Here is a 13258-nt window from a genome sequence, read left to right as displayed (position 1 = left end):
GTTGTCAATAGAGGAACTTAGTTATAGATTGCTATTGATACTCAACCCCTCTCTCCCCTTTGTGGTCTTCAAGAAAGCGCCACTGTCATCTATCTCCCCAATCAAAAGAGTAAGGAGGAGATATCTATGGTCATCATGTGTTGGTCAACGGTCGTCATGTGTTGGTCAACACGATGACAAGTCTGTCATATCATGCTCTATGGCTCCCAATGCACCCCCATGAGGAGTCCATGGGGGAGTTGTACCAGCAGCATAGGATGGAATCAGAGAGGCTGCCACAGAAGGTTAGGGCTGCCACATGGGCGGCATGCAGGATGCCATGTGTGAGCATATGGGACTGCTACGCAAACCCTGGAAGAGGGCAGAAGAGCATGCACCTGCAGCAGTATGTGGAGCAGCAGGAGCAGCTTGTTTAGGAGCTGCTCAGGGCCCATCCATGGCCTGCAACAGATCAGCAGAGGACAGGTGCAGGCAGCAGTGTGTAGCAGATGATGGGGGCCCATTCACTGCCTTGGTAGCACTCAGGGTAGCAGACAGGACACAAATCAGTATTCAGGAGAGCCTCATAGTTTGGCTGCAGCGCTTCACTAGAAGGAGAGCAGCAAGGAATTCATTGCAGCGGCATCTTGCCAGCTCAATGAAGCTCCTTTGGAGCGCGTAGGTTTACAACATTGGAGGTGCCCTCTGCAGGCAGAAAGACCAGGCAGCACATAGGCTGCTAGATAGCGGCTGGTTGTGCACCATGTTTTGTATCAGCATTTGTCCATTTTGGAGCAATCTAATCTACATGTTGGCTATTCTACTTCAAGGACATGTTCTTGTGAGTTACCTCAGTAATACTTGTGCGCACAGTGGACGGAGTGAGATATGATCTATGCATTGTGAGACTCCTGGGCATATTCTTCCGCTGTGGAAGTGTTTGCTATACAGCAAGCAACCCTCATTTGTTACACAAACAGATACTACACCCTCGTCCTCATTTTTGTGACAAGGAAGGGGAGGAGGGCAAACCTCTGGCTTGATCATCAGGCAGATTACATGAACCACACACGTGAGCGGATTCTCTCTTCTTCATGCACATGTCTTCAGCTATCATACATGTGGCCGCGAACAAGCAGGCCATCCGACCCCAGTCAGCATCAATGCATCTAGGAGACAAGCCGCGGGCAAACATCCACAAGATTGCCACTAACGGGTCACAGACCGACAGCAGCCTTGTTGATTAAAGGGCCATCACTAAAATGTCATTTCCTTATGGACTTATCTCATGAATGAAGTGAAATTCATAGGAGTCCTAAGCATCTTTTCACATTTTTCCCTAAGACATCATTCCCTATGTTTTTGAATCATATATGACATACCCAGGAACAAAGGAAGAGAGAAATTAAAGAACATTTATTCAACACTGCCTTCGGAAGCAAGGGTGGTTAAGAAATATGTCTGTTTCTGAGTTTAAACATCCATATGCAGACCAGTTATACAGAATTTCTAACAGCCTGATCAACAATAAAAATAGGCTCAACCATGTGGTTTGCTACCAATACAAAAGACAGTTATTGTTTCCTGACTCCATGTTAAATTTGCATTGCGAAAGTACTGGCATGCAAGATTGGATACTACTGGAAGTTTAAAACGACACAGGCAAGATACGGCTTGATCATAATGACAAACAGACTCACAGAAACCAATTAAGATGGAGCACTACAATAAAATAAAATTGAGCTTATGAGGTTGTGCCCATTTATCAGGGGAATAAAAACGTTAAAGAGACCCTCCTTAAACCTGTGCCCCATATATATACCCAGTGATCTATAATATTGCACACGATAGTCTCAGCACAAGAGATATACCTGATCACAGGTCTTTGCCTTTTCAAGTCCCACACCACTGCAAAAGTGAAAAATCCAAATCATTAGTCCCTCCACATTAAGGAACATCAAAGGAACTCAAAAGACAAGCGCGTCTGTCTATATGCACCTGACATCCCATTATGGGAAGTTGAAGCCAGGATATGTTGAACCTTGCGGTTCCAAGACAGGGATGCAATCTCTCCTTGAGCTGCTCCCCCACCCTGAAAGAATTTGAAGGCATTCATTGTGTTACACCAGTATGCAACTTTTTCCTATTGAGCTCAGGGTTACAACCCATAATGACAATAAAATTCTATTACCTTTAGAGGAGGAAAATGGGAAGGGGAACTTGGATTGGCCAGGTCCCAAATATAAATCTCTCCATCATCCCCTCCAGAAGCAAGAAGATTGGGAGTCATCACATTGAATTCCAACCCACCAACCTGCACAAGTACTGTCAAATCAGCAGAGCATTGATTGCTGCAAACCAACCAAAGCTAAAAATATGACTTACAGATACAGATAATCCGCTTGCTAAGTCTTCAGAACCAGACTACCTCATCTTCCAAAAGAAGGGGCACGAAATGCTGATGCAGGCTCACTGATCAGGCAAGATTGCCATTATTGTGAAACTTGAGAAAAGCAAGTGCAAGTGTCTGAACAAGCAGCTTATTTAACCAAGCAGAAATTCAGTTTCTTATGCCTCTCTACTTTTTTCCATGTGTTTATTCTTCAGCCTTAGCGTCTTATGATACTTTAGAAAAAGAAGATTTAGTTCTCTAAGCAATGCTTAAACAATCTGGCTGATAGGGCAACACACCGCTTAAGATAGAAAGAATTCATCACAATATCAGCAAGAGAACATGCCCAAACTCATCCTCTGAAAACACAATACATAGAACAGTTTCAATCTCATGACAGTCACAAGGTTGAAAACCATAATCTCTATCACGCATGGGAGGAACTACATACTATGACATCCCCACCAATGTCATCAACACCCAACGGTGGGTGTAGATCTATTGGAGACCATAAAGCGATTTTCTTAGCTTACACACGTATATCTGAGTGAATCTACGAGCATGCCCAAACTCATCCTCTGAAAACACAAGACTGTGCAGTTGAATCTCATGAGAGTCACTTACATAGAGCTTAACACCTGGCTTCCGGACCAGATGCAACAAAACCAATGGGTTGATTCTCAAAAACTTCTTCATACAAATCCCCATTTAAGAAGGCTGCTTTTATATCTAATTGGTGCACTTTCCATCCGTGATGGGCAGCCAGTGCACCCTCATATCTGACATGATATTCTGTCTTGTGTGTCCGGTTGAGCTATATTTTTTGTGATGCAGATGTATTTTTTAGCGTTTGAGTTGTTGTGGTAGTTGGAAATTGCAGTTTACTCTTTGGGTTCTATGGGTGTTAGTTAGGACTTGCTGAATGTTGACTACATGTTGTCTGATGGGGATACATGCTTTGCCCATGGTGACCAAAATGTGTTTCATCATGTTGACAAGAGTGTTACAAGACGAAACGTTTCTACAAAATGTGGCACTTCCAAACGAAACATTATAAAGCATGTTTTTTATAATTCTTTTGTTTTTTGTTCTGTATGTGTACTATCGTCTATGTATGTGCACTATTTTTGGTATTTGTATGTGCTTTTGGTTTTCATCATGTGTATGTGTGTGCATTCAAGGCAAGATTCATCCTATGATCAAAAACCCTTGTCTCTCTAATTTCATGTTTCAACTGTCACATCGACTGTTAACACCCATCAAATGCTGCTAGAATGAATGTCTAAAGGGTACTGCAGTCTCTGGGGCAACATTTTATTTGAGTCTTGCTTCCACTATTCAAAAAGGATGTGCATATATTGCAGTTACTAACCGCATCAATTCCATCATCTAACCGCATCAATTCCATCATCTACATCATCGAGCTCGCACCTTCCATTTCGAGAGATTGCAGGGCGTAGAGGGTTTATTATCCCACGTATAAGCCCCCCCATGAGGAGAGCACAGGGAAATGAAGCCTGCATAGAATTGGGAGTTGAGAGGAGCTGCCCAGTGGGCATAAGAGGAAAATGCCACATGGGTAGACCTGGGAGGAAACGATTGTCCACTGAGATGTCACATGGTCAGCATGAAGGCTGACATGTGGGGAGCATGAAGAATGAAGACATGCTGACATGGCTGTGTTTATGGCAGCATGCGAACGCACATGGAGAGCAGAAAGACAGCCACGTGGGCAGCAAACAGAGCTTGAAGATGGAGGAGTGAGATTGGCAAATCTGTTGACAATGGATGGGGGTCTGATGGAACAGATAAGCCCATGTGGCCTGCAAATGCAGGCAAGAAGCAGTGGCAATAAAGAGGCAAAGGCTGGGGCAGATAGAAGCCCAGCCAACGACCCAAGTAAATGGGGGTTGTGGGGCATATAGCCCTGCGGCAGTCGGCCATTTCAGGGCTGTCCGTGGATTTGGAAAATCAAGACTGGTTGGCTATCTACAGACTGGCCATCTCTGAGATCTAGCCACGTCGGCCAGATCTGGAAAAGGGGTCAGATCCAGGAAAGGAAAAGGGGGGGAGAGGGGGGGGGGGGGGGGGGGCGGGCGGGGGCAGCGGAACGGAAATGAAAAGAGAGAGAGAGAGAGAGAGAGAGAGAGAGAGAGAGAGAACCTCACAACAGGAAAGGAGAGAGAGAGAGAGAGAGAGAGAGAGAGAGAGAGAGAGAGAGAGAGAACTGCAAGTGATCTCAGGAAAAAGCCACTCTATTGCTGGGGAAAACCTCTACACAAAGACTGCTCAAGAGCTGCACAACCCTGCTCAAGAGGCACCACACTGAGATGCAAACAACAATGGAGGGGTGGAGGGGGGGCACATATATAGCCTCTCCCCCTCCTGGTCGGTTGGTGGTACAGGGCCGACCAGCAGCCTGTAGGTGGACCAACCCACAGCCCTAGGGGCCGACTGCTCCTGCTAGGGGGCCGACCCCCTCGGCCCTCTATAAGGGCTGGCAAACAGCCCTATAAGGGACTGGTCCCCTGCTTTTGCCAGCCCTACAAGGGACTCGTCCCCTGCCTCAAGGGCTGACTACAGCCAACCAGCCTCCTGCCCCATATAGGGGCTGCCATGTAGCTATATGGAGGGCTGAACCCCCCTGCATATGACCCAACCTACAGGCCTAGGTGGCAGACCAGCAAAACGGCCCACCTCAGCCTATAAAGGGCTCATAGGGGCTGGTCTCCTGACAGAGAGGCCACACTGGCATCCAAGGCTGACCAGCACAAGGCGTGCCACCATAGTGGCACCCATCGGGTCCCAAGCCTCCTTGACATGGGCAGATCTGGCCTATACACTATTCTACCCTCATAGGGGGCAGGCACACCCACAACACATGCCCTCTCTCAACCAAACCTAGCCTCACACTGGGCAGGCACACCCACAAGCAAGGGTTCTCTCTCGAGTGACATCAGGAGATGACCTGCAACACCCCCTCTCGGCTCCAGGATGGAACTCAAGCGCCAAGGAGCGTGTGCCACAGGAGCAACGAGAGGAATCCGTCATGAGATGCTCCATCACTGAAGACTGCCACAGGTACTGTCGAAGAAGCCCCCTTTTGGTATGAACTGCCTCAGCATGATCGCTGGAAACCCGGAACTGTTGCTACGAGACCACAAGTGCTAGATACACTCCTTTGGTCCGGCACTGGTACAATACGTCATCTGCTACAACAATACGACTGCTAGTGCTGGTACATCACACCAACAGAAGGTACAGAAACAGTAATTCAACTGATACTGCCCCCTGTGCAAGGTCTGCTTCCCTACATGGATACCTGTATCTCAGAGCTATACAACCCCCCTCTCAAGTCCAAACCCGTACACTGTCCCCAGATCGATGAACTTCAGTGCTCCAATTACAATGGGCATATTACAACTCACAAGGATCAATAAACTGTGTCTGGATTCCCGCAATGGCAATCTTCTCACCCATCCGGATCTCCAACATATACCTTTGTAAGACTAGAATAAGTCCAATCATACAAATTTAGAAATTTTGTTGTTCTAAAGATCAAAAATCTACAAAGAAAATAAAAGAGAAAATGAAAGAGAAGAAAAAAGAGGTAAACAAAAACTTTTATGAAAAGCAAAAGGAAGACATACTTAGCAAGCAAAGCAACACTTATGTCGTCATCAATGCCCAAGCATAAGCAGCTATACTGGGTTTCTAAAGACCCGTGGAGTCTCTTGGGCAAACCCAGTGCTTACTAAAATACATCAAATAAACAAAACAGAATGAAAACAAGAAATAAAGAAGAAACGAAGCAGGTGACTTAAGCAAAAATAAACAAGCAAGTCAAGAAACAAAAACTTCCAAAAAACTCTCTCTCTCTCTCTCTCTCTCTCTCTCTCTCTCTCTCTTATTTAAAACATAAAAAGTTAAATGGCACTTTACACTTATGTCTCGTTTCTGCAAAGAGGCAAAAATACATTTCTAACTTAGAAAATACATCCGGATCTCCAACAGCTCATCAGACAATAGCTGCAGCAAAACACTAGGAGACCCCTCTCTACCAGATCATAACGTCCAAACATTATACATACTGGTAACGTACTGCCACCTGACTCCTGAGTCAGCGAGAACAACTCCTTGTGGCTCGAGGTCCTGCCTGAAAGCCTGCCTCGATCAGAGATTCCATTGCCACTGCATCTTGCAGGTACCGCTGCCACAAATAAGCAAGCGATCCTCTGTTTGGATCCAGAAAGCCTGCTGGCTACGCATCTTGCCACATGCTACTAGAAGGCTAGAGTTAAGGTCATAGGCTCATAGCGGCAGTAACACCGTCCCGCTGGTTACTGGTCCTCTCACTATTCCGTTGAGGACACTGCCACCAATAATGACCTTTCTAGCCACATCGGTTACATGTACGTGACGCCTTGAGTGCTTCCCATTCCTCAACCGTCAACTGCTTCCGTCCTCTCTGCTCAGCTACCAAAGCCTCAAGCTGACTCTCATAGGTACAATCTACAAATCTCTCCTCTTGGTCAAGCACCATCGGGACCATTCCTATGAGGTCAACGCATTCATCCTTCCACTGGTTACCAAGTATGAATAGACAGTAGAGTTATGGCCATGTCCTCGAAAGATATCTGCTTCCCTGCCTGGAGGATCTTCTGTTGAAGTTCCTATAACTTGATAATGTGCTACCGCATCGATGAAGACTTCTTGGTATCCAAGAATCGCATCTAGACTCCCAGGGAAACCCTCTTCATGGGAGAGGTTCGATTGTACAGGGACATCAAGTGCTTCCAGATACTCTTGGCTACCGTCATGCGCTTCACGTGATTAATCACCTGAGGAGTACAATTAAGAAAGATAAACGACCTTACCCTTGCATTGACACGGTCCCGAGACAGGGTCTTGGCCTCCTTTTGCTCAAGGATGACAAGGTTGGACGCAAGGGGATCAGGCCTAGCAACTCCCACCAAAATGAAGTCCGCCAGATCATATGATTGTAGCACTGACTCCATCATGACCCGCCAAACATCGTAATTGAGTCCATCCACTTGTCAGTCTATCGGGAAGGTGGGCAAAACTAAAATTTTTGCCTTGCTCTCTGCAATCTCACGCAGGGTTGATATGTTGGAGTGAAGAGGGAATGAAACTGAGAAGAGAGGGTGGATGGGATAGAAGGAGAGAAGGGGATGGACGGAAAGAAGGGGAGAAGAGGGATGGATTTGGTGATGAAGAGGCTATGAGCCTACAAGACCTTCACACGTCGCTGTCCTGCCCTTGAGACAAGCTCCCTTCGAAACTGAAAACACCCTTCGAAGTCTGCGTACCTTCCTCGACTGCCAAACAGTCCACACCTCACACAATCCTCCTTACAAACACCTCCGAACAACAGCCCCAAACCTCCTCTTTGTTTGCTGGCAAAACACTCCCTCCACACTTCGGGTCTCTAGCTAACCGTGGCTCTGATACCATGTGAGAAGTGCAGCGGAACTGATCAGAAAGGAAGAGAGAGAGAGAGAGAGAGAGAGAGAGAGAGAGAGAGAGCCAACCTCACACACACCAAACAGGAAAGGAGAGAGAGATGACAGAACTGCAAGTGATCTCAGGAAAAAGCCCCTCTACTGCTGGGGAAAACCTCTACACAGAAGACTGCTCAAGAGCTGCACAACCCTGCTAAAGAGGCGCCGCACTGAAATGCATCATGCAAACAATGGAGGGGGGGGAACATATAGAGCCTCTCCCCCTACTAGTCGAATGGTGGTACAGGGCCGACTGCTCCTACTAGGGGCCCACCCCCTCAGCCAACAGCCCTACAAAGGGCTGGTTCCCTGCCTCAAGGGCCGACTACAGCCAACCAGCCTCCTGCCCCATATAGGGGCTGCCACGCAGTTATATGGAGGGCTGACCCCCCCCCTGCATATGACCCGACCTACAGGCCTAGGTGGCCGACCAGCAGGTCGGCCCACCTCAGCCTATAGAGGGCTCATAGGGGCTGGTCTCCTCACAGAAGGCCACGCTGGCATCCAAGGCGCACCACCATCATGGCCCCCGTCCGGTCCCGAGCCACCTCCACATGGGCAGATCTGGCCTACACTACTCTACACTCACAGGGGGTGGGCACACCCACAACACAGGCCCTCCCTCAACCTAACCTAGCCTCACACTGGGCAGGCACACCCACAAGCAAGGCCCTCTCTCTCTAGAGTGACATCAGGGCATGTTGACCTCCAACGGGGGCACCGGGAAGGGGGGGGCAGACCAGCCCCTCCCCATGGAGGACTGGCATAGAGCATTACCGAAAGGCCACTGAAGGTCACAGGAGCACGCAGCCTTATGAATGCAGGCCAGAGTTAGAAGCAGCAAAGGAGACCTCTATTTAGCATCCAAATGCATATGCATCCCTTCGCGGCAGGTGACATTATACTGAGAGTTATTTTGTCTGTTCTATTGCTGTCTGAGTGTTTGTGAGTTGATTTGTGAGCACACATATTCTTTGAAGTTGGATCTACATCTGTGTTTTCTTTAGATGAAAAATCTTTTGTTGGTTCTCTGTTCTTCCAGGAGGTCTAGCTAGGTATCAAGGTGATAGGGTACAAGCCTAGGTTATCCAACAAAAAGGCTGACCAGGTATGTGAGCAATGTCTCAGAGAGTGCTTCCGACACATAGCAAACACAGGATGACTCAGAATTCAAAAAACTATAACAAGCAATTTTATTCTGCTCTGTAGATTGGCATTCGACATGCATGCTGAGGCATGGATAGTCAGTTGCATCAATCTCCAAGCGGATCCAACTGCCCTGTCTGAAACTTGATCTATAAACTCCTTGCAGATTTCGAGGTCACACAAGTTGAGACTTTGATCTATACAATCCTTGCAGATTTCGAGGTCATACAAAGACAAAATGTGCATACCTTAGTAAGACAAATCTATTCTATCCTACAAATTAATGAGAGAGAGAGAGAGAGAGGATGGCTAGGAGAATGAAAGAGAGACAACGGAAGAAGAAAGTTCAGAAGAGGCATGAAACAGAACTAAAAGTAAAAGGGAAATATAACTTAGCAAGGCACAGCTACCCTTATGTTCTGTTCAGCACCCAAGCATAAGCTGCCATCATTGACCAAAATCTTATGGGTTCTTTTTCAATGCTTTACAGCACACCCTCTGATACTCTTAGGCCAGAGATAATATCGTGATTCACACTCTGATATTTATAGGCCAAGCTCGTGATAATAATTTCAGGTTCACAGACACATTGTGAAGGCTTTGCTTGGTAATCTTTTCTCAACTTACCCAAGTATCGTGATACATTTCACAAGGATGCCGAAGTTTGGCAATTCCCGGAACCAAATCTCCGATTAATAGATCCTGGAGAGTGCACAAAAAAGTATTGCTCTCAGATACCTAGTCAACTACCAGATTTGCCTGCAACTCCTGTGACTTCAGACAGAGTGATCAGTCCACTCGTTCAGAGGCTTTTTTGACGTTTGGAAACATTTGGATATGTAAGCATCCAACTTGGGAACAAAGAAGGCTCTACTAAGGTCCTTCCCCAATGCCAACCTTTAGCATCCTAGACAAGGTATACTATTGGTTGACATTCAAAACGTCATCATTCATGATCCAATAATACCCCTTCAGCAGCCCAACCGACTGCCAGTGAGCCCATAAAAAAAATGTTTAAGAACACACATTTCAAGACGCTTCAAAACTCATGCAGATAAGTTATCTCCTAACTAAAGAGCTTAAATGATTAAAAAGTTATCACCAACAATTTTTTTCCCTTCTTCTGTTTCTATATGAAGAGCAGATATATTTTACAACCACTGCATTTTCCTGTTCTCCTCCCCTGTTATTTCTTGATATATCAACTCTGCAAGATCATGGCTTCTTCATCCTCCCTTTTGCTGCTTGTGAATAAATATATATCTACATGAATCCAGAACATACTCAAACTCCTTCGCTGCCAACGAACAATATTTGAAATCCTATAATACCAGTGCAAATATTATAATCTGCACACTAAGATTACAGCAATTGGATGCAGTAACATTTTTATATACCTAGATGAATCCAGGAACATTCCCAAACTCATCCTCTAAAAGCACAACATAGTGCAGTTTCAATCTCACGATAGTCACTCATAAGATTGAAAACCATGAACTCCACGCATAGCAAGGACTAGCTGCCATGACATCCCCACTAACATCATCGGCGCCCAACAGTGGGTGTAGACCATAGTATAAAAATATGCTCTCACACATACAAATCCACACCCCCACAAAGTCTTCATACTGAATTTTTGTCAGCACTCCACAGGTGAAGGGCAGACTCCGCCATGATGAAGGCTAGCACTAAAGGAGAAGGCTAATCAAAAAGTAGTCCAATATCTCTTCATTCAAGCTACAACTGCTTGTGAAGTGTAAACAATCTCATTTTAGTCTCTCCCAAACGAGCATCTAAATCTAGCTGATAGGGCAAGGCACCATTTAAGGATGAAGGCTAGCACTAAAGGAGAAGGCTAATCAAAAAGTAGTCCAATATCTCTTCATTCAAGCTACAACTGCTTGTGAAGTCTAAACGATCTCATTTTAGTCTCTCCCAAACGAGCATCTAAATCTAGCTGATAGGGCAAGGCACCATTTAAGATAGAAAGAATTATCACAATACCAGCAGGCCGCAACTGGGACAAAAACTTCACAAGGTGAAATTTGCATGTCTGCTAATACGGCATTTTTGCAGATTAGAAATTGCAAAAGCTATTTGTTCCTGGCAGAGAAAGGTGCAAATCTAGCAGAAAATAGTGCTTCCATATTCGTGTGGAAGATCATACACTAAACTGAGATTGCAGCTTTTGAGTAGAGACAAAGCATCAAGCAAAAGTAAGCCAGTGATCTATCTGTGTGTTAAATGGTCATCAAAAGATACGATGAGATACAATTTCTAAAATTTGTTGGAGAAAAAGGGACTCCTGATTTATATTATCAAGACTGACACTCATATGTAGGGACCGATTACACTCTTATGTAAGATGTAGGGAACTATTGTTCACCTGTGATTCATCACTCACAAAGGGTATAGATTATGGCATTCACAGAAAACCACCCACGCACTAGATAGCGACCAGACTATCCTGCCGAAATCATCATTTTGTCTCTGGCGGAATAGCTCCTCTTAGACAAAACCGGTCTTAGAAATCTCCTGACAAAATTGAAGCCTCGGCTCTTGCACATTACCTGTCTCGACTTTGTCGTTCGATTCAGGCAATTTTCTACTAATGCTACTATGGCGATCGTAAAAAAGTCCTCTTGGCACTGCCGACTCGTCGGGCGTCGAGTTCTTGTGGGCAGTTAAGTGTGTGTGTGCGTACGTGTGTGCAGTCGAAAGCAAAGATCGGTGAGGACTTACATGACCAGTATGTTTTTGCAGCTTCGCGAGCAGGGAAGTGTCAACGTTTATACCAGGATCATTGCTGCCAAGAGGAAAATAAATCAAAGCGTAAAGTTCGACCTCTGTAAGATGGAAACCCGCCTTTGAGTACGCGAATTTATCAAGGTAGGCTCTAACAAATTCGAATGAGTTACAGAATTCTATTTCCACTGTACCTCATGAGAGGAGACGGATTCCAAATACCGATGCTGCCATCGGCCAGGGCGCCTCCGATGAGACCATACGGGTACTCCTCGCCTCCAGCTCCGGCGCTGCTCCAGGACAGTCTGTTAAATCTCTCGCTGGCGGTGTAGGACTTGATCAAAGGCAGCTCAGGATCGGGGGAAGAGAAGTCGAGGTGGAAGACGTCTAAAGAAGCGGAAGAGCTAAAGGCGAGATCGATGGCACCAGCCATGGTAGCAGTGGCGAGGACATCGGGGGCAGTGGGGGAGAATGCGACGATGGCAGATCTGGCAACAGATTTGATGGCGGCCATGGTTGGGGAGGAGAAAATGGGAAAGGCGAGAGCAGGGAGGAGGCTATGGAAATGAAGAAGAAGCAAGTTGGATCTGTGAAGAAGAAGAAGAAGAAGAAGAACTAGTGTGATGAAGAGGAGAAGAGGCCTCCATGAAAGCTCCCTTAAACACTTCGTTATACTAACATTGCCCTTTTTCAACCTCATTCATCTTAATAAAATTTTGCCCTTTCACTCTTAATCAAGCAAAATCGGGTGAAAGGGCAAAATTGGGGCACACGTAGATTTGAGTTGTGCAACCACTCCTACATAAAAACCTCCCTTTCTTGTATCTTGCAGTGACTCAATTTTATCTCAAATTTCTCCCAGTATGTGTCGAAGAAAAGAAGAGCCCTCCGTGAAACCCCCTTAAACCATTACACAAGTTCTTAAGCTAAAGTAGCCCCTTTTGAACGCACTCATGTTAATAATTTGGTGTAGCAAAACCAGGGCACACCACATATGTGAGTGCACAAGTGCTAGGAAAAAACCTCCCTTTAGGGTGTTTACAGACCACCATGGAAGCTGGCCACTGAGTACCCATTGTTGGGACGGGACGAGCAAGTTGCCATCGGCAAAGCCTTTACAGATCCACAGCCCACCCAACATGTATAAAAAATCTCAACACTCCATATATTGGATTCATTTAGCGAGAAAGCAAGCCATTGGCTCGAATAGTGGTTCCATGGGAGCCCAAGTTGGCTGCCCAAGGATGGGCATATTTCGAGCATGACATGGCAGCCATGGATGGGCATATTTCGAGCATGACATGGCAGCCAAGTAGGATGCAAGGAGATACATGTGGCGAGTGATGTGTAAAGCCTTCAATGCCCACCGTCAGTTTTATTTACTCCCATTGGGGTAGAGCCTAGGTGTGTAAAGACCCGTGCACCAACTAAAATTGAGCAAAATTGGCTCGAATTTCTCACGTTTTTAGAATAC

At 46.0% G+C, this 13258-nt stretch overlaps 1 protein-coding gene across 3 annotated transcripts in view; it reads right to left on the bottom strand.

Annotated features, from left to right (window-relative positions):
* Positions 1-12446, bottom strand: part of LOC147898795 (transducin family protein / WD-40 repeat family protein) — a 48052-nt gene extending 35606 nt beyond the window's left edge. For all 3 annotated transcript variants that reach the window (XM_087378798.1, XM_087378799.1, XM_087378796.1), the window contains exons 1-5: positions 11979-12446; positions 11782-11845; positions 2171-2293; positions 1978-2071; positions 1851-1887 (exon numbers count right to left, since the gene is read on the bottom strand). In XM_087378798.1, the coding sequence (XP_087234924.1) occupies positions 1851-1887; positions 1978-2071; positions 2171-2293; positions 11782-11845; positions 11979-12298 (638 nt within the window). In that variant the 5' untranslated portion in view covers positions 12299-12446. The remainder of the gene's footprint in view (positions 1-1850; positions 1888-1977; positions 2072-2170; positions 2294-11781; positions 11846-11978) is intronic.
* Between the last annotated feature and the right edge of the window lie 812 nt (positions 12447-13258).

This window comes from Dipteris shenzhenensis, chromosome 9, assembly GCF_047967505.1.
Source record: "Dipteris shenzhenensis isolate YYH24624 ecotype China chromosome 9, Dip_SZ_1.0, whole genome shotgun sequence".
Classification (NCBI taxonomy): domain Eukaryota; kingdom Viridiplantae; phylum Streptophyta; class Polypodiopsida; order Gleicheniales; family Dipteridaceae; genus Dipteris; species Dipteris shenzhenensis.
Note: the sequence above shows the minus strand (reverse complement) of the source record. Positions and strands in the feature narration are given on the sequence as shown.